The sequence below is a fragment of the Haematobia irritans genome, chromosome 1 (assembly GCF_050003625.1).
Source record: "Haematobia irritans isolate KBUSLIRL chromosome 1, ASM5000362v1, whole genome shotgun sequence".
Taxonomy (NCBI): domain Eukaryota; kingdom Metazoa; phylum Arthropoda; class Insecta; order Diptera; family Muscidae; genus Haematobia; species Haematobia irritans.
Window position 1 is genome coordinate 222,142,898 of NC_134397.1, and position 22,001 is coordinate 222,164,898.

Consider the following 22,001-nt stretch of genomic DNA (forward strand, 5'->3'; position numbering starts at 1 on the left):
GAAATGAAATTTTTGAATAATTTCATATAAAAATGAAATTTTTGAAAAATTTTCTATAGAAATGAAATCATTGAGTAACTCCTTATAAAAATGAAATTTTTGAAAAATTTTCTATAGAAATGAAATTTTTGAAAAATTTTCTATAGAAATGAAATTTTTGAAAAATTTTCTATAGAAATGAAATTTTTGAAAAATTTTCTATAGAAATGAAATTTTTGAAAAATTTACTATCAAAATAGAATTTTGAAAAGTTTACCACAGAAATAAAAATCTGCAAAAATTTCCTAATGAAATGAAATTTTTGAAAATTTTCCTATAGAAATAAAATTTTTGAAAAATTCCATATAGAAAGAAAATTTTTAAAAAATTTGCTGTAGTAAAGTAATTGTTGCAAATTTTCCTATATGAATTAAATTTTGAAAAAGTCCTATAGAAATGAAATTGTACAAAAATTTCCTATAGAAATGAAATTTTGCAAAAATTTCCTATAGAAATGAAATTTTTGAATAACTTCTTATAAAAATGAAATTATTGAAAAATTTTCTATAGAAATAACATTTTGACAAAATTTCCTATCGAAATGAAATTTTGACAAAGTTTCCTGTAGAAATGGAATTTTTGAAAAATTTACCACAGAAAATTTCCTACAGAAATGGATTTTTTGAAAAATTTCTATAAAAATGAAATTTTTTAAAATTTTCCTATAGAAATAAATTTTTTGAAAAATTTCCTATAGAAATGAAATTTTGCAAAAATTTACTATAGAAATGAAATTTCTGAAAATTTTCTTATAGAAATAAAATTTTTGAAAAATTTCCTATAGAAATGAAATTTTGACAAAAAATTCCTATAAAAGTGAAATTTTGACGAAATTTTCTATAAAAAAGAGATTTTGACAAAATTTGCTATAAAAATGAAATTTTGACAATTTTCCTATAAAAGTGAAATTTTGACAAAATTTCTTATAAAAATTAAATTTTGACAAAATTTCTTATAAAAATTAAATTTTGACAAAATTTCTTATAAAAATGAAATTTGGCAAGATTTTCTATAAAAATGAAATATTAAAAAAAATTTCTATAAAAATTAACGTTCGGCAAAATTGCCTATAAAAATGAAATTTTGACAAAATTTCCTACAAATATGAAATGTTGATAAAATTTTCTATAAAAATGAAATTTTGACAAAATTTCCTATAAAAATGAAATTTTGACAAAATTTCCTATTTACATGAAATTTTGACAAAATTTCATATTTAAATGAAATTTTTGAAAAATGTCCTATAGAAATTAAATTTTGAAAAAATTCCCTATAGAAATGAAATTTTGACAAAATTTCTTATCGAAATAGAATTTTGAAAAACTTCCCACAGAAATTAAATTCTGCAAAAATTTTCTATAGAAATGAAATTTTTGAAAAATTTCCTGTAGAAATGGAATTTTTGAAAAATTTCCTACAGAAATGAACTTTTAAAAAAATTTCCTATAAAAATGAAATTTTGACAAAATTTCCTATAGGAATGAAATTTTGACAAAATTTCCTATCGAAATAGAATTTTGAAAAATTTCCCACAGAAATTAAATTCTGCAAAAATTTCCTATAGTAATGAAATTTTTGAAAAATTTCCTATAGCAATAAAATTTTTGAAAAATTTCCTATAGAAATGGAATTTTTGAAAATTTTCCTACAGAAGTGGAATGGATTTTTGAAAAATTTCTTATATAAATGAATTTTGTGAAAATTTTCCTATAGAAAAAAAATTGTTGCAAATTTTTCCATAGGAATGAAATAGTCTAGGTGAGTCGCAAACCAAACATATTTAAAATGGAAATTTGAAATTCAAATTTCATTTCCGCTCAATATTTTGACAAACCTGCATTGCAAAATTTCATTTGTATATGGCATTTTTAATTTTCATTTACACAGAAGGTTTTGTCAAAATTGAAATATGTTTATTAGCATTGTGATATTTTAATCATATCACTGTTTTTGCCTTCTGCTTGACATTATTGCTCTTCTACAATTGATTTATGCATAAATTTGAAAAATATGATTTTAAATTTTCCTACAGATTTATCGCATGATTATTGCTTTACCATTGGCCATTGTATATGCAGCAGTGTAATCCATTGCTCATCTGGTATTCTTGACAATTGTTAACTAAATCTGTTATGTCCCATTAAACATTCTCGCAATAGTCTACTTGACTGTCCACAATCTATGATCTCTTGGAAAATTTGTAATTTTGCAAATCATCTAAAATGTTTGCATAAATCTCAAAGGCTAAGGCCATCATTGTAGTATCTTTAGAGTTTTCAAATGCTAAAGTATGCTGTAGATTTCCTGTGTGTAAAATAAATTGAAATCTTTTATGAGCACATTTGACGATATATGACCATTAAAGGATATGAAAAGTATGAATACAGTCCGAGTGCATGTGTGCGTGTGTGCCTGTTCAAGCGGAATAAGGCTTGTGTATATGTGAATCAGAACAATTGATATAACAGAATCCACAAAACATCATTGCCATATTTATGTGGTTCGTAGCTGGTATTGTTCTTGGGTGTCTGGGCGTGTATCTGACAACTTGACCTCATGACTGGCAGATTTTAAAAGCAATTCTATTGGATTTATTACATTGACCATAATTTGTGATAAGATATTTCCTTAAAGTACTCCATAGCTGTTGTAAAGTTACACTGGAGTGTCTTGTAGGAGATACGAGTACTATTGAGAATTTAATAAATCTTAAAAATGGTTTTACAATTAATTCAGATTAGATTGTCAGATTTAATTTAATTTCTTTAAATTAACAGTCCCAAATGTAAAACGACATTTTAGATTTAAAAAAATAATATTTTTAACTGAGATATTGAAGCATTGGTTAAGCGATAAAAACCTTCAAGCATAGGTAAAGACTTTGGTTAAAATTTTTTATAAAATTGAAGCTTTGATTAAATTAACCATAAAATGAAATTGTCACAAAATTTCCTATAAAAATTAAATATTCATAAAATTTTTGTATACAAATGAATTTTTGACAAAATTGATTGTAAAAATTAAATTTTCACAAAATTTCTAGTAAAAATTTGTAATTTTGAAAATTAAGTAAAATTTGTAAAATTTTGAAATTAAAAAAAATCCTTTAAATATATACCATATTGGAAAAATTTCCTACAAAAATATGACAGTTTGACAAAACTTCTTATAAAAATGAAATTTGGACAAATTTCCTATAAAAATGAAATTTGGACAAAATTTTCTATAAAAGTGAAATTTTGAGAAAATTTCTTATAAAAATGAAAATTTGACAAAATTTACCATGAAAATTAACTTTTAACAAAATTTACTATAAAAATGAAATCTGGACAAATTTCCTATAAAAACGAAATTTTGACAAAATTTCTTTTAAAAATGAAGTTTGGACAAAATTTTCTATAAAAGTGAAATTTTGAGAAAATCTCTAATAGAAATGAAATTTGGACAAAATTTCTTATAAAAATGAATTTTGACAAAATTTACTATAAAAATGAAATTTTGACAAAATTTCCTATAAAAATTAAATTTTGACAAAATTTACTATACAAATTAGAGGTGTGCGCGTGAGTGAAATTTCACTCACACTCACGCACATTCACGAAGTCAAATATTTATTCGCGCACGCTAACGCACGATAAGTGTCGTAGCCACTCCCAGTCACGCACATTCACGAAATGAAAAGCAGTAATCACGCACGCTCACGCACGAAGTACTTTTACAGACTCACGCTCACGCACGATTCACGACAATTCACGTGATCCACGACAAATTCACGAGACTCATGACATTTTCCCATCGGGAATGAGCAAGGGTAATAAAATTCATACATAAAATATAGTTCGACAACTAATCAATTTCAGTTAACATACGAGTAAGAATTAAATCTTGATTTTTTTTCGTGATCGTGATTTTGCAGAAATTTTATTCACGTACATTCACGAACCGATTTTATTACTCACGCACACTCACGCACACTCACGCACACTCACGCACACTCACGCACGACATATTTGTTTTAGTCCCATTCACGCACACTCACGAGAGTTGCTTCAGATTTTATTCACGACTCACGTGATTCACGCGTGAATCACGCGTGTCACGATAATTTCGTGTCACGCGCACACCTCTAATACAAATAACATTTTGACTAAATTTCCTATAAAAATGACATTTTGATAAAATTTCCTATAAAAATGAAATTTTTACAAAATTTCCTAACAAAGTGAAATTTTGACAAAATTTCATATAAAAGTGAAATTTTGAAAAAATTTCCTATTAAAATGAAATTTTGCGAAAATTTCTTATAGAAATGAAATGTGGACAAAATTTCCTATAAAAATGAAATTTTGACAAAATTTACTATAAAAATGTTGATGAAATTTCCTACATTTACTATAAAAATGTTGATGAAATTTCCTACAAATATGAAATTTTGAAAAAAAAATTTCTTAAAAATGAAATTTTGAAAAAATTTCCTATAAAAATGAAAATTTTACAAAATTTCCTATAAAAATGAAATTTTGACAAAATTTCCTATACAAATGACATTTTGACAAAATTTCTTATAAAACTGAAATTTTGATAAAATTTTGTATAAAAAATTAATTTTTGTCAAAATTTCTTATAAAAATGAAATTTTGACAAAATTTCCTATAAAAATGAAATTTTGACAAAATTTCCTATAAAAATGAAATTTAGACAATATTTCCTACAAAAATGAAAATTTTTCAAAATTTCCTATACAAATGATATTTTGACAAAATTTCCTATACAAATGAAATTTAGACAATATTTCCTACAAAAATGAAAATTTTTCAAAATTTCCTATACAAATGATATTTTGACAAAACTTCTTATAAAACTGAAACTTGATAAAATTTTATATACAAAATTAATTTATGACAATTTCCTATAAAAATGAAATTTTGACAAAATTTCCTATAAAAATGAAATTTTAACAACATTTCTTATAAAAATGAAATTTTGACAAAATTTCCTATAAAAATGAAATTTTAACAAAATTTTTTATAAAAATGAAATTTTTACAAAATTTCCTATAAAAATGAAATTTGGACAAAATTTCCTATAAAAATGAAATTTTGACAAAATTTTTTATAAAAATTAAATTTTGACAAATTTTCCTATAAAAATGAATTTTTGACAAAATTTCCTATACAAATGAAATTTTGACAAATTTTCCTACAAAAATGAAAATTTTAGAAAATTTCCTATACAAATGACATTTTGACAAAATTTCTTTAAAACTAAAACGTGATAAAATTTTATAGAAAAAATTAATTGTTGACAAATTCCTATTAAAATGAAATTTTGACAAAATTTCCTATAAAAATGAAATTTTGACAAAATTTCCTATAAAAATGAAATTTTGACAAAATTTTTTCTAAAAAGAAATTTTGACAAAATCTTTTATATAAATGAAATTTTGACAAAATTTTTTATAAAAATGAAATTTTGACAAAATTTCCTATACAAATGAAATTTTGACAAAATTTCCTATACAAATGAAATTTTGACAAAATTTCGTTTAAAAATGAAATTTTGACAAAATTTCCTATACAAATGACATTTTACAAAATTTCTTATAAAACTGAAATTTTGATAAAATTTTATATAAACAATTAATTTTTGACAAATTTGAGTAAAATTTTCTCTATAAATGAAATTTGAGCTAAATTACCTATAAGCACGGAATTTTGACAAAATTTTCTGTAAAAATTAAATTTTGACAAAATTTCTTATAAAAATGAAATTTTGACAAAATTTCCTATAAAAATGAAATTTTGATAAAATATTCTATAAAAACGAAATTTTGACAAAATTTCTTATAAAAATAAAAATTGAGACAAAATTTCCTATAAAAATGAAATTTTGACAAAATTTCCTATAAAAATGCAATTTTGACAAAATATCCTATAAAAATGAAATTTTGATAAAATTTCCTAGAGAAATGCTGTTTTGACAAAACATTCTATAAAAATTATATTTTGACAAAATTTCCTATAAAAATTAAATTTTGACAAAAATTTCCTATAAAAAATGAATTTTTGACAAAATTTTCTATAAAAAAAGAATTTTTGACAAAATTTTCTATAAAAATGAAATTTTGACAATTTTCCTATAAAAATTAAATATTGACAAAATTTCCTAAAATAAAATTTTGACAAAATTTTCTATAAAAATGAAATTTTGACAAAATTTCCTATTTAAATGAAATTTTGACAAAATTTCCTATTTAAATGAGATTTTGACAAACTTTCTTATAAAAATGAAATTTTGACAAAATTTCCTATAAAAATGAAATTTGGACAAAATTTCTTATGAAAATAAAATTTGGACAACATTTCCTAAAAATAAAATTTGGAAAAAAATTTCCTAAAAATGAAATTTTGATAAATCTTCCTGTAAAAATGAAATTTTGACAAAATTTCCTATTTAAATGAAATTTTGACAAAATTTCTTGTAAAAATTAAATCTGGACAAAATTTGCTATAAAAATGACATTTTGATAAATTAAAGTTTGACAAAATTTCCTAAAAATTAAAGATTGACAAAATTTCCTAAAAATTAAATTTTAACAAAATTTCCTAAAACTGAAATTTTGAAAAAATTTCATAAAAATTAAATTTTGAAAAAATTACCCAAAAGTGAAATTTTGACAAAATTTCCTATAAAAATGAAATTTTGTCAAATTTCCTATAAAAATTAAATTTTGACAAAATTTCCTATAAAAATGAAATTTTGACAAAATTTCCTATAGAACTGCAATTTTGACAAAATATTCTATAAAAATGAAATGTTGACAAAATTTTCCATAAATATGAAATTTTGATTAAATTTCATATAAAAAATGAAATTTTGATAACATTTCCTAAAGCAATGCAATTTTGACAAAATATTCTATAAAAATGAAATTTTGACAACATTTTCCATAAAAATGAAAGCTTACAAGATTTCCTATAAGCACTGTAGGAGTTGGGGTGCATTGTTGACTTTTCCTAAGGCAACTGCCGTGGAAGTGGTGATGTTTTGCAATAATAACAATATTTTCCAATCTAATAATACTCGTACACAGAAAAAAATATCACCAAAATATTTCCAATTAAAAAGTTAATTGAAGTTGAAAATTTTTTCAATTAATAAATTAATTGGTACAATTAACTTTTTAATCATGATAGAAACATTAAGTTAATTAAGTCAATGATTGAAATTTTTAAAATGTTTAATTAAAAAATTAATTGATACAATTAACTTTTTAATCAAATTCGGAAGACTAATTCAGTTAAAAAAGTACTGATTTTTTTTTACTTTTTTAATTAAAAATGTATTTCAAACAATCATTTGTTAATCCAAATAAAAACTCTAAGCCAATCTAACTAAGTAATTAAAAATAGTTACATTTTTTAATTAATAAATTAATTGCGTTTTGCAATCAACATCAATTAAATTTTTAATTGAATCAATTAAAAAATTAATTGAATTTTGCTGAAAAAATCAATTAATTTTTTAATCAAGAATTTTTTCTATGCCCAATTAAAACTTTGATTGATACTATCATTTTCGTGATTGAAGACATTTCAATTAAAAAATTAATTGGATCAATTAATTTGGTGATTGAATCAGAGAAAAAATTTTTTGTGTGTATAAGATCCTTTGTATTGTCTGAATAATACCTGAAGGACCGTTACAAATTCCATTACATTTTTCATAGAATTTTGAACTATGGAAAATCCCATCGTTACTCCCTGTTATAACAATTGAATTTGTATCGCGTCCAAATCATTGAATTGGAAAAACTCTTTTTGGTCTGTAAGATACAATTTGGTTTGATTTATTCGTTTATTCCTTTAATACAAATCGATAATCAAATGCCATATCCATCCTCGTATTTATTTTTAAAATTTCCTCTCTCTTTATCGTCCTGCTCGGTTATTTACCTTTACTTCAGTATCCTGTTTGGTATGTGTAAATTCCTCCCTATACTACGGTCTGCTTCAGCATGGTTACTTGGGTTCACAAAAGAATTCATATGAAATCATTTAAAATCTTTTTGCTTTGGAGACATGCACCATGTTGAGTGGTCGAATAAGATCATTGTTAGTGATGGGATGAGGAGGATTTTTGTGTGTGTCTGTACATCTGGTGCCTTTAGAGAGATGTGCTTGTATAAAGTTTATACTCCTTCTAGATGAAAGAACAGCAACAGCAACAGCAGCAGGTCGAACGAGCAGGTCCTCGTAAATTTTGGTCCTTCGAATGCAGTATCAGCATAAATTGAATCAGAAGCAATGAACCGAACAACCAATGACGATGATGATGACAACCAACCAACACATTTCTGATGTAGAAACAGATTCGATTGCAACAGCTGTGCTACTAGGGTCTGTGTTGTCTGTTCTATGTCCTTTGGATCAGATTTTACTACAGACAACAACATTTCTCGTCGTCATAACTTTAACCATAGAGTTTTTGTTGTTGTTTTTGTTTTCTTTTGAGGTCTGGACTTTTCTCCCTCCACCTTTTTTTATCAAGCATGTTTCTATAGTCTGTTGTTGTTATATCATCAGACTTATCCAATGCATATTCTTTCTCCCAAGTTTGCGAAAGTGTCCTTGCAGATGACTGGTGATGGTGCTGGTGGTTGATGGTTATGGGATTTCCCTCTTAGTTTGGTCTACCAGATTAAAGTGTTTCCATCTTTGGCTGACCAGACAAAAATTTTCTACTTTGTTGTTGTTGGTGTTGTTATCATTTATTCTCTCTATTGCTCTTCTCTTTTATATCCTCGGACATTTCTGTAGAGTTTCGTGTGACCACACGGTAATGGAACCGCACATAAACATTGATTGAATACTCGAAAGTTTGAAATGTTTGCAACACGTCTACGGCATTAAATACTCGTTTGTATACAATTTTCTTTTGATATTTAACCGCATTGACTCTTATCGAAATTGTCTAAATTGAACTTTAATATATTAGGGTGTAATGAATGTTTTATGGGGTGATGTGCGTAGATAAAAAAGATCAATAAAATTTATTCAATTAACCCTTTCACTACCGAAATAAATCTAATGTTAAAAACTTTATTTTTTCTTCTGTTTTTGCTTGCACTAATGCATGTAGAACAAAAATTGTAATTTTGAGCACCTACCCCAATTACTTCAAGAGCTATATGAGTTCGTTCTGAAAACATGATCCTTCAATTGTGACCAAATGGCCATACGAATATAAACACTATTTGGCCTATATATGTACGAAGTGTGAGAAAAAATACAAAAAATAACTCGAAAAAGTATCAGCTATAGTTTTTGTATGAATGTCCATTTACTAGAGACATAACAGTTTGGCTGATAAGTCCCCGGTCTGACACATAGATGGCGTCGCTAGTATTAAATGCATATTATTCTTATATAGTACCAACCTTCAAATGATTCGTCTGTAAGTCAATTAGTTTATGTGATAGAGCGTCTTTTGTGAAGTAACTTTTGTTATTGTGAAAAAAATGGAAAAAAAGGAATTTCGTGTTTTGATAAAATACTGTTTTCTGAAGGGGAAAAATACGGTGAAAGCAAAAACTTGGCTTGATAATGAGCTTCCGGACTCTGCCCCAGGGAAATCAACAATAATTGATTGGTATGCACAATTTAAGCGTGCTGAAATGAGCACGGAGGACGGTGAACCCAGTGGACGCCAGAAAGACGTGGTTACCGACGAAAACATCAAAAAAATCCACAAAATGGTTTTGAATCACCGTAAAATGAAGTTGATCGAGATCGTGTTGGTCATATCATTTATCAACATTTGGATATGCGGAAGCTCTGTGTAAAATGGGTGCCGCGCGAGCTCACATTTGACCAAAAACAACAACGTGTTGATGATTCTGAGTGTTGTTTGCAGCTGTTAACTCGTAATACACCCGAGTTTTTCCGTCGATATGTGACAATGCATGAAACATGGCTCCATCACTACACTCCTGAGTCCAATAGACAGTCGGCTGAGTGGACAGCGACCGGTGAACCGTCTCCGAAGCGTGGAAAGACTCAAAAGTCCGCTGACAAAGTAATGACCTCTGTTTTTTGGGATGCGCATGGAATAATTTTTATCGATTATCTTGAGAAGGGAAAAACCATCAACAGTGACTATTATATGGAGTTATTGGAGCATTTGAAGGTCGAAATCGCGGCAAAACGGCCTCATATGAAGAAGAAAAAAGTGTTGTTCCACCAAGACAACGCACCGTGCCACAAGTCATTGAGAACGATGGCAAAAATTCATGAATTGGGCTTCGAATTGCTTCCCGACCCACCGTATTCTCCAGATGGCCCCAGCGACTTTTTCTTGTTCTCAGACCTCAAAAGGATGCTCGCAGGGAAAAAATTTGGCTGCAATGAAGAGGTTATCGCCGAATCTGAGGCCTATTTTGAGGCAAAATCGAAGGAGTACTACCAAAATGGTATCAGAAAATTGGAACGTCGTTATAATCGTTGTATTGCTCTTGAAGGGAACTATGTTGAATAATAAAAACGAATTTTGACAAAAATATGTGTTTTTCTTTGTTAGACCGGGGACTTATCAGCCAACCTGTTACAGTAGAAAATTGGTCTCGAAATTTCATATTTTTTCGTTTATTGTTAAAGAAGTTCATAAAAATCCATTTTAGTGCTCACCAATATAGAAAATATTTATAGGTTTACTTTAAAATAAAATCGAGAAATAAATCGAAATCGAGTGGGTAGTATGAGTTAGGTGTCGTTTTCGAATGTCCTCTGTAGGGGACATCGGTAGAGAAAGGGTTAAAAGCTTAATAGAAATTGAAAAAATATTAAAATAAAATAAATTATTTTATTCTGATAATTGGTTGATAATTTGCTGCAAGTAGAGGATGCTGATGAGGAATTTGGTAATTCCGAAACGGCTGTCCATGTAAGTCGTTGCAAACAACACAAATAGTGCTCGTATGTATGTCAAAACGTTCTGAGTAGATATATGTTCGCCTCAAAAATGTTAGGCTTTACGAAAGAGCTGTCAGTTGTAAGATTGTAACACCTGGTTTGCCCAATCCCGCCAAATAAAAGGCAACCCTCGCATAAAATTGAATAGAATGTTCGAATTCAAATTATTTATGCTTAACTGACGAGAATTTAGTTGAATCAATTAAATGGGATTTTTCTCATATGGACGTGTTCAAAGCCCAAACACTATATGAAAATATTTAAGAGACACTCTAGTTTACTCAGATTTCTTTCTATTTGAACATATTTAAGAGATTCCAGTTTATTCAGATTTCCTCATTTGAAATTGAACATTCAATGTAAATTGGCAATATAGCTGCGGTGTGTGGTATTCATTGAATTTTATCGATCTAAATTGAAAAAGAAGATTAATTAACATTTTAATGAAGTAGGTTCTGTAATTTAGAAAGAAGAATTAAAAATTGGTTTTAGCTAATTAATGTATTTCTAAATTGTAAGCAATTTAGTAATATATAATAATGTGGGGACACAATTGTGATACTCCCGTTTATGCGGATTTTTTTTTGGGTTTATTTATACACGCAAAAAAAAATCTTTCCTCCCAAACCAAATTTTAGACAAAATCACATCAATAGTCATTCGCTTTTAGCTGTCCAAAAATTTACTTGAAAAAATATTTAAAGTTTAGGATTATTGTGGTAAATGTTGTCGTTTTTATACAATGTGGCAACAAATACAAATGCCAACTGCCCTATTGAAAAAAAAAAAATATTTACGGTTTAGGATTTTTATATCCACCTCCATAATATTGTGATGTTAGATTTGATATAGATCCCATATAGACCGATCAACCGTTTTGACTTCTAGGCCTTCTACACTCAAAAAAGTTTACTAGGATTTTGATTTGACCGTCCCTTAATAATTTTGGTATTGATCCAAAATATGTGGCTTCTTAAAAAAGACATTTTTTTAGGGGCCTATCTAGCATTAAATTTAGGATCTGTTACGACGAATTTCCTCCGGTCGCTGGGGTATCGCTCGGGGGGGAAGGGTCCGTCACAGAAATATATTTGTGTAGTGACAGAGAAAAGAAAAGACGGTGTTATACGATGATATTACAGTTTATTGATGGTAAATCGTCTACAATTAGAGTGCTATAAAATGACTGAAGATACGGGTGGTGAGAGCACGTTCCGGGACGCGGTACGGTTTCGATGGGGCTGGATGGGCTTAAGATGGTGGACTGGATAATCATACCCGACTGGGCTGGCCACATGTTTGGCCTGATTAATGGTATGGCAGGAATGGGCGAGATGAATGGCGACGTAGCTAAATGCGCTCTGGAAGTCTGGACAGGATCTTGCGCTGGCGAATCTCAGTGATGAAATGGCGACCGGGCTAAATACGCTCGGGAAGTCTGGGCGGGATCTTGCGCTGGCGAATCTCGGTGATGAAATGGCGACCTGGCTATGTACGCACAAGAAGTCTGGGTAGGATCTTGCGATGGCGAATCTGGATGATGAAATGGCGACCTGGCTAAATACGCTCGGGAAGTCTGGGTAGGATCTTGCGATGGCGAATCTGGGTGATGAAGTGGCGGACAGTGACCTGGGGCGATCTACGGACTGGGAACAGCGGAGTGGATAGATGCGACGACATTTGGAAGTGTGACCTTGGAAAGAACAATGGGATCGTGAAGATCTAGTGTGACTGTGACCTTGATAAGTACACAAGTCAAACGTGGGGCAGAGACAATTGGATCGTGTAGATCTGGAGTGACTGCGACCTGGGTAAGTACACAAGTCAAACGTGGGGCAGAGACAATTGGATCGTGTAGATCTGGAGTGACTGCGACCTGGGTAAGCACAAAAGTCAAACGTGGGGCAGAGACAATTGGATCGTGCAAATCTGGAGTGACCGCGACCTGGTTAAGTACACAATTCAAACGTAGAGTCAATGGAATCGTGAAGATCTAATGTGACCATGACCTTGATAAGTACACAAGACAAACGTAGGGCAGATACAACGGGAACGTAACGATCTATGGATACTTCGAGCAGGGTCCATGCACGCAGAGAAGGAATATGATCACCTCAAACATGTTTCAAGAGCAAAATGTTATTTTTGTATGGTGACCATGTAACATGTTTGTCACTAAAATGTTATTTTCTCGTCAAATATAACCTGCTTGCCGAAATCAGATACATGATTTTCGAAAAAATAACATGAATGCGAAAACCATGTTACATGGTCACCACCCAAAAATAACATTTTGCTCTTAAAACATGTTTGAGGTGATCATATTCCTTCTCTGGGTGTAGAGTCGGGAAGATCTAAGGTGACCGTGACCTTGGTAAGTACACAAGCAGAGCCAATGGGATCGTGAAGATCTAAGGTGACCGTGACCTTGATAAGTACACAAGCCATATATAGGGCAGAGCCAATGGGATCGTGAAGTTCGAGAGTGTCTGTGACCTTAATAAGTACACAAGCCAAATAGAGAATGATGGTCCGTAGGATCATGAAGATCTAAGGTGACTGTGACCTTGATAAGTATACAAGTCAAACGTGGATGCGGCTCTGTGGATAGTAGAGGTGTGCACGTGAGTAATATTTTGCTCTCGCACACTCACGACGGAGAAATCTTATTCACGCACACTCACGCACGATATTTTTTGTTAGGACTCATGGTCACGCACGCTCACGAAAAGAAAATTTATACTCACGCACGAAAATCTTTTAAATGTCTTGACTCACGAAAAATATCGTGACTCACGAATAATTTTATGAGTGATTTACCTATAGAACCTGACTGAAAACATGAGTATGGTTAAAATCGAGTGCGTTATAAAACTCTTACCACCTAGGATGTCACTAAAATTATAAATGAATAAAACTCGTAAGCATTTTACGTTCTTAAGCGGGATTATTTTCGTGAGCGTGTTTTTCCGAAATTCGTTACTCACGCACACTCACGAAAATATTATTTTCGTGACTCACGATCACGCACGACATTTGGTTGGTTAATCACGCTCACGCACACTCGCGCCGTTGCCGTCAGCGTGACTCACGACTCACGCGTGAGTCACGAAAATGTTCGTGAGTCATGATAATTTCGTGTCACGTGCACATCTCTAGTGGATTGTGGAGATCTAAGGTGGCTGTGACCTTGATAAGTACACAAGCCAAATAGAGAATGAGGGTCCGTAGGATCGTGAAGATCTATGATGACTGTGACCTTGATAAGTACACAAGTCAAACGTGGATGTGGGTCAGTGCACCGTGGAGATCTAAGGTGACTGTGACCTTGATAAGCTCACAAGCCAAAAATACTGCGGGCTGTCACGTCTTTGCTGCGAAAGGAAACAACGTGGTGCAACGTAAATGTTCACTAAATAACACCACACTAGCAAGTCTTCACCTTGAATATTATTTCACACTCTACTTACCGCCTGGTTTGCTTTTGCAGCTTCCTTAAATAGGCCGTAAGGCTTTGGGTTTGCAGTCGCCGTCACTTTAATGCCGTTACATCTCACCTATTGTACGTATGCCCTGACAGCGATGTATATGCTGCACGTTACTTTGCTACCAGCATGTTCTCGATTATTTTCTTCTGTTGAACCAACAATATTGTTCCAAAAACATTAGCAGTCTGCTTAAGTTAACGTTTTCCAGGTCTGCCAGTAATCTAAAGCTATATACCCCTAAAATTCGCTTACGCTTTACACAAAATACAGGACACTCACACAAGAGGTGTTTAGTTGATTCCTTTTCTTCCGCATCATGCCAGCTCATACAATAGTCATTATACTTCGCGCCAATGGTTTTTGCAAAATCGCAGCAACCCGTTATATCAGATATCAGGAGTGATATCTGACGTCTTGAGCACACTAACATATCTAGTGTGCGGTTTAAGATTAAATGGGGCCATATTTACTTGATGTTGTTACAACCCTTGCAATTCTCCCATCGAATACTTGCCATCATAACAGCCTCCTCAAGCAGTAAGAGCTTGCAGAAAAACACTACAGTGATTGGGTAATCGTTTCGCAATTCCGTTACGGAGGCTAATCCGTTACGGAGGCAGTTTCCATTTATATAGACAACAACATCTTCGAATATGCAAATTTGTTTTTGTGAATAAATGTCTATAAAGGAATGATTTTTTATATTCAATTTAAGAACTCAATTTAATCGGATTGTAATTCGATCGGATTTATGTGTTAAGGAATCCGTTGTGTATCTCTCTCTCTCTCTCCAGATACCTAAGGAAATTGTGGGTTCCTCCGGATAGAGAATATTTCCAATGTTGACCAATCTGCCAAAGCCATTGATTTCAGAGAATTGTTTGTAATTTCACACCAAAAAGATGTCAAAAGATGATGTTCCATTTATTGTATTCATGGTGTATTTTTTTCCCTTGGTTCTTTTTTTCATTTCTCAGGCCATAAGAAGATTTATATGGATTTTATCTGCTGTCAGAGCAGCTTCATAAAATGGAAGCTCCTTGCTTACAAACAAATATTTCATCGCGATTGTCATGGTGGCGAGATGTTGTTACTACCATTGGAGATGGTTGCGATGATGATGATGATCATAATGTTGTTTACTCATAAACACCATTTAACTGCAAGGAAAATATAAAAAAATAATACTAACGAAAACAGTAACCCATGTTAAGCCATAAGAGAATACTGGCAGGGTGTTGCCCCAAGACTTTGGAAAAATATTTTTAGCCCATTCAAATGAATTTACCACGTAACTTCATAATGCCGTGAACAATGCGACCAACGGTTAGCGATGTTATCGCCATTACCATCACCATCTTGCCATCTTTCATTGGCAGTCGGCTAACATTGGGATCCATGGAAATTTCTCAATCTACAATAAATAATTGGGTTATTATTTATTGTTGCTTAGTTCCTTACTACAGTAGGGTAGTAGTGAATGAAATAACTGGCGTTTGCCAAAATGCTTTATTGTCAAAACAAAACTATAAATTTCGTCTTGTGAAATATATGTGTTGTTTTTGAATTGGATATATTCAAGGAAGCTAGTAATAAAGCAATTTCTCAATTTTTATAAATAAGAATATTAAGATAATATAAATGCCATAAACACCATCACCGAGAGAATTTTACCAAAAAACTAGCAAAGAAAAAAATCGTATTTTGCATACTTAAAAAAAGATATATTTCTTTAGAAAATTTTCTCAAAATTTTATTTCTATACAAAATTTTGTCAAAATATTATTTCTATAGAAAATTTTGTCAAAATTTTATTTCTATTTCTATGGGAGCCTCCGTGGTACAATGGTTAGCATGTCCGCCTTGCATACACAAGGTAGTGGGTTCGATTCCTGCTTCGACCGAACACCAAAAAGTTTTTCAGTGGTGGATTATCCCACCTCAGTAATGCTGGTGACATTTCTGAGGGTTTCAAAGCTTCTCTAAGTGGTTTCACTGCAATGTGGAACGCCGTTCGGACTCGGCTATAAAAAGGAGGTCCCTTGTCATTGAGCTTAACATGGAATTGGGCAGCACTCAGTGATAAGAGAGAAGTTCACAATGGACTGAATAGTCTAAGTGAGCCTGATACATCGGACTGCCACCTAACCTAACCTTATTTCTATAGAAATTGTTTTCAAAATTTTATTTCTATAGAAAATTGTGTCAAAATTTTATTTCTATAGAAAATTTTCTCAAAATTTTATTTCTATGGAAAATTTTGTCAAAATTTTATTTCTATAGAAAATTTTGTCAAAATTTTATTTTTATAGAAAATTTTGTCAAAATTTTATTTCTATAGAAAATTTTGTCAAAATTGTATTTCTATAGAAAATGGTATCAAAATTTCATTTCTATAGAAAATTGTGTCAAAATTTTATTTCTATAGAAAATGTTGTCAAAATTTTATTTCTATAGAAAACTATGTCAAAATTTTATTTCTATAGAAAATTTTGTCAAAATTTCATTTCTATAGGAAATTTTGTCAAAATTTCATTGCTATAGAAAATTTTGTCAAAATTTCATTTCTATAGGAAATTTTGTCAAAATTTCATTGCTATAGAAAATTTTGTCAAAATTTTATTTCTATAGAAAATTTTGTCTAACTTTTATTTCTGTAGAAAAATTTTGTCAAAAATTTATTTCTATAGAAAATTTTGTCAAATTTTTATTTCTGTAGAAAAAATTTGTTAAAATTTTATTTCTATAGAAAATTTTCTCAAAATTTTATTTCTGGGTAAAATTTTGTCCAAATGTTATTTCTATAGAAAATTTTGTCAAAATTTCATTTCTATAGGAAATTTTTTCAAAATTTCATTGCTATAGAAAATTTTGTCAAAAATTTTTTCTATAGAACATTTTGCCTAATTTTTATTTCTGTTGAAAAATTTTGTCAAAATTTTATTTCTATAGAAAATTTTCTCAAAATTTTATTTCTATAGCAAATGTTCTAAGACTTTATTTCTATAGAAAATTTTCTCAAAACTTTATTTTTATAGTAAATTTTCTTAAAATTTTATTTCTATAGAAAATTTGCTCAAAACTTTATTTTTATTTCTATAGAAACTTTTGTCAAAATTTCATTTCTATAGGAAATTTTGTCAAAATTTTATTGCTATAGATAATTTTGTCAAAATTTTATTTCTATAGAAAATTTTGTCAAATTTTTATTTCTTTAGAACATTTTGTCAAATTTTTATTTCTGTAGAACAACTTTGTCAAAATTTTATTTGTTTTTTGATCTCAGCTTAAAGCCATGCATTGACTAAACTACAAGTGTAGCTTAACCAACAGAGGAAAGTATGCTTGTCAAATTTATTTGGGCAAAGCCCTATAGACTGCAAGATGGTTGGATGTACAGCTGTTTCGGAATTACCACATTCCTCATCAGCATCCTCTACTTGCAGCAAAACTATCAACCAATTATCAGAATAAATTCGGGTAATTCACTCAACCCAACGTGAACTACACTTGAACCTCCCGAAAAAGGGTTTGATAGTCGGCTATTGCCTAAACAAATTTGCCAGCATATCTCTTTTTTCAAATAAATTTGACAAGCATACTTTTCCTCTGTTGGTTAAGCTACACTTGTAGTTTAGTCAATGCATGGCTTTAAGCTGAGATCAAAAAACAAAAAACAACAATAACGATTGAAGAGAAGCCATCAATAACAAACAAAACAAAATTTTATTTCTATAGAAATTTTTCTCAAAATTTTATTTCTATAGAAAATTTTGTCAAATTTTTATTTCTATAGAAAATTTTGTCAAATTTTTATTTCTGTAGAAAAATTTTGTCAAAATGTTATTGCTATAGAAAATTTTCTCAAAATTTTATTTCTATAGAAAATTTTCTCAAAATTTTATTTCTATGGAAAATGTTGTCCAAATTTTATTTCTATAGAACATTTTGCCTAATTTGTATTTCTGTTGAAAAATTTTGTCAAAATTTTATTTCTATAGAAAATTTTCTCAAAATTTTATTTCTATAGAAAATTTTCTCAAAACTTTGTTTCTGTAGAAAATATTCTCAAAACTTTATTTTTATAGTAAATTTTCTCAAAATTTTATTTCTATAGAAAATTTGCTCAAAACTTTATTTTTATTTCTATAGAAAATTTTCTCAAAATTTTATTTCTATAGAAAATTTTGTCAAATTTTTATTTCTGTAGAAAAATTTTGTCAAAATTTTATTTCTATAGAAAATTTTCTCAAAATTTTATTTCTATAAAAATTTTTCTTAAAATTTTATTTCTATAGAAAATTTTCTCAAAACTTTTTTTCCATAGAAAATTTTCTCAACATTTTATTTTTATAGAAAATTTGCTCAAAATTTTATTTCTATAGAGATGTTTCTCAAAATTTTATTTCTATAGAAAATTTTCTCAAAATTTTGCCAAAATTTTATTTCTATTGAAAATTTATCAAAATTTTATTTTTATTTTTATATTTTGTAAAATTTTTATTTCTATAGAAAATTTTGTCAAAATTTTATTTCTATAGGAAATGTTGTCAAAATTTTATTTCTATTGTCAAAATTTTATTTCTATAGAAAATTTTGTGAAAATTTTATTTCTATAGAAAATTTTGTGAACATTTTATTTCTATAGAAAATTTTGCCAATATTTTATTTCTATAAAAAAAGTAGTAAGACCCGACTTTATTGAAACCTACAAAGCTAAACTTGGCGTTTGACAGTTCACGCTGCCATGAAAACTTTCTTTTGTTCGACCCGGTTTGAATTTGAAAGCGTGATGAATTCAAACGTTTTGCAAGTGTAAATATGGGAAACATTTTCTTATGAGAAAAGTTTCAAAAATTAATATTAAAAAATTTTAAAATTTCTAAATATGTACGAATATTAAAAAAAAAACTAATTTAAAATCGAATATTAGGATACCGTGAGAGTTTATGATATTTACTACTTTTTTACGTTTTATATAAGTATATGACATTTCGTCGTTTACAATTTTTTGACTGGCGAGAACAATGGTCATTCGGACCATTTCTGTCCATGGAATATTTGAGAGTACGTATTCATCTTATGAGAAGAACTGACGGGATCCATCAGTTTTTTGATATATTTAGTGAATTAAATTTTGTACACATATATTTTGCAAATTAAATTTAAATCTGTTCATATTTTACAAATCTTTTCAACAAATATTAGCCAAGTGTAAATGTGTATTTCCTATAAGAATTTTTAATTAAATAACTAACTGAATTCAATTGTTTTCGAAGTATTAGATACAAAACATATTTTTCTCTTTGTTTCTGTTTTCAGAGTCTTGGTCTTCCTTTGGCTTCTTTGGTAGCCATCAATCGAACCAGTGCTGAATTACGTTATCTTCTGGGTGATTCATGTCCTTCGGATAAAACATCACAAATGTCATCTAAAATTGAATTTATTTGTGAAATGCGAGCTGGAAAGGTAAGTACAAAACGCGTCTCAAAAATTGATATTGATTTCGAGCCGAAGATGCAGCTTTTTTAAAATGAAGACAATTTTTTTAGAGACCTATCTAGCTTAAAATCGAAATTGAAAAAAGAAAATATTGACCTAATATGAAAGATTATGCAACATAAATTTTAGGACACACAATTTACACAATATTAAGGACAAATTTCTTAAAAATAAATTTTGAAATTCTAATTAAAAGTTTGTTTATAATCTTTCAATCCAAATTTTTCTCATGAAATTTAGGACATGAACTAAATTCCCTGTTTTTTTATGAACTACAATTGAAAGAGGCACATTTGTCATTTCATTGCCCTTTCAAATAGACCTATCTCTATTTACAAGATCTGTTTGAAGACTGTAATCTCTTTATCGTACAATGCGGTGTTGATGATGGTGGCGGTGGTTTTACTTTTCTATCTATTACGGCACATTGCCAACTGCATTCGCTTTGAAAACCACCAGACAGTTGGTTCCATAATGGTCCCATAATTGCGAATATAAGCGTAATTTTCACTCAACTAATTGCTAGGTAATGTAACAATTGCCACAATAAAATTGAAGTTGGATGTAGAAAAAAATGGACAGGAATGGGTAAGCAGGGCTATCTGTGGATGTAGGATATTACCATTGTCCATCATTGGTATTGGTGATGATGATGATTGTAATGATGACACTGCAGTTCATTGCTGGTCGGAACTCTGGTACTATTGTCATTATTAATATTCCATTTATTCTGGTGGTTTGCGAAACAGAAAGGAAGGCATGATGATCATGGTGTTGGTGTAATGCGACCAGTACTCATGGTTGCTTCTCGGATATGGTGAGTTGTCAATATGTCTGTCCATTTTTGTCAGTTACGGATGGATGGCGTTCGAGTTTTTACACACAAATATATACGCTTCAACAGCATAGCCTTTGTGGTCTTTCGTGTCTGTGTATGTGTGTGTGGATCCGTTTAGGGACTGCGGTTGATTTTCCATTTCCTAGGGACTCATAACAGAAACAAACAATCAGAAATACAGAGATATATGTGTATGTGGCCTCAATGTAAATAACAACAACAACAACAAAAAACTTTGAGTTCTGCTTCCCCCTCATTTGCTCTCCCCTTTACATCAATAGTTTTCCCCCCTCTCTATCTCTACCTTTCTCTCATCCCTTTTGAAACATTGAAATATACAAGGTATTCTGCTGATGTTGTTGTGAGTAGAGAACCCTGAAGGAAGGATGAGATCTTCCGCATAACAATGCCACCGATGAGTAAACATTTCACTGTTGTTGACACTTTGTCTGCAATTGGTGTTCTGCTGCTGCTGCTTCTGTTGTTACCCGTCGCATTGTCATGTTGCTCCTTTTACCCCGTATTCATTCTCGCGTACTCTGTGCATAGCTTTGCCACCATGTTCTCTTAGAGGTCCCAGTTCATTTGAATCCCTCCTTTTTATTGTTCGTAAAGTTCTTAAGTATTGAGGACGTTAATGCAATGGGTGTATGAACACGGATGATGGTTTACGAGGGATTATTAGAGTATTGTCGCAATTTTTGCAGTTTGGAAACTGTTTTTTTTATTTATTAAGCAAAGAAAGCTTAAATTGTTACCAAATTATTTGAATTTAAATTTCGACGAGAGGTCTTTCAAGTTGGTATATATGTACCCTAGGAGGAAATGAATTCACACCAGGATCCCTGGTGTTTATGGACCATTCCCAGTTCTGATCAAGACGTATAGAAAGGACCGGTAACTATATGATGGGTTTCTCATTGACACTTTACGAGGGTTGCCATTTATTTGGCGGAATTGGACAATCCTAGTGTTGCAATCTGGCAACTGACAGTTCTATCGTTGAGCTCGATATTTTTGAGGTTATATGTAGAGGTGTGCGCGTGACTGAAATTTCACTCACACTCACGCACATTCACGAAGCAAAATGTTTACTCACGCACACTCACGCACGATACGTGTGGTAGCCAATCCCACTCACATTCACGAAATGAAAACCAGTAC

At 30.1% G+C, this 22,001-nt stretch overlaps 1 protein-coding gene across 1 annotated transcript in view; it reads left to right on the forward strand.

The window, feature by feature from the left end:
- The window catches only part of Lerp (lysosomal enzyme receptor protein), a 393,366-nt gene that overhangs the window by 116,109 nt on the left and 255,256 nt on the right, over nt 1–22,001 (forward strand). The window contains exon 11 of the mRNA XM_075292902.1: nt 19,820–19,966. Coding sequence (XP_075149017.1) covers nt 19,820–19,966 — 147 coding nt within the window. The remainder of the gene's footprint in view (nt 1–19,819; nt 19,967–22,001) is intronic.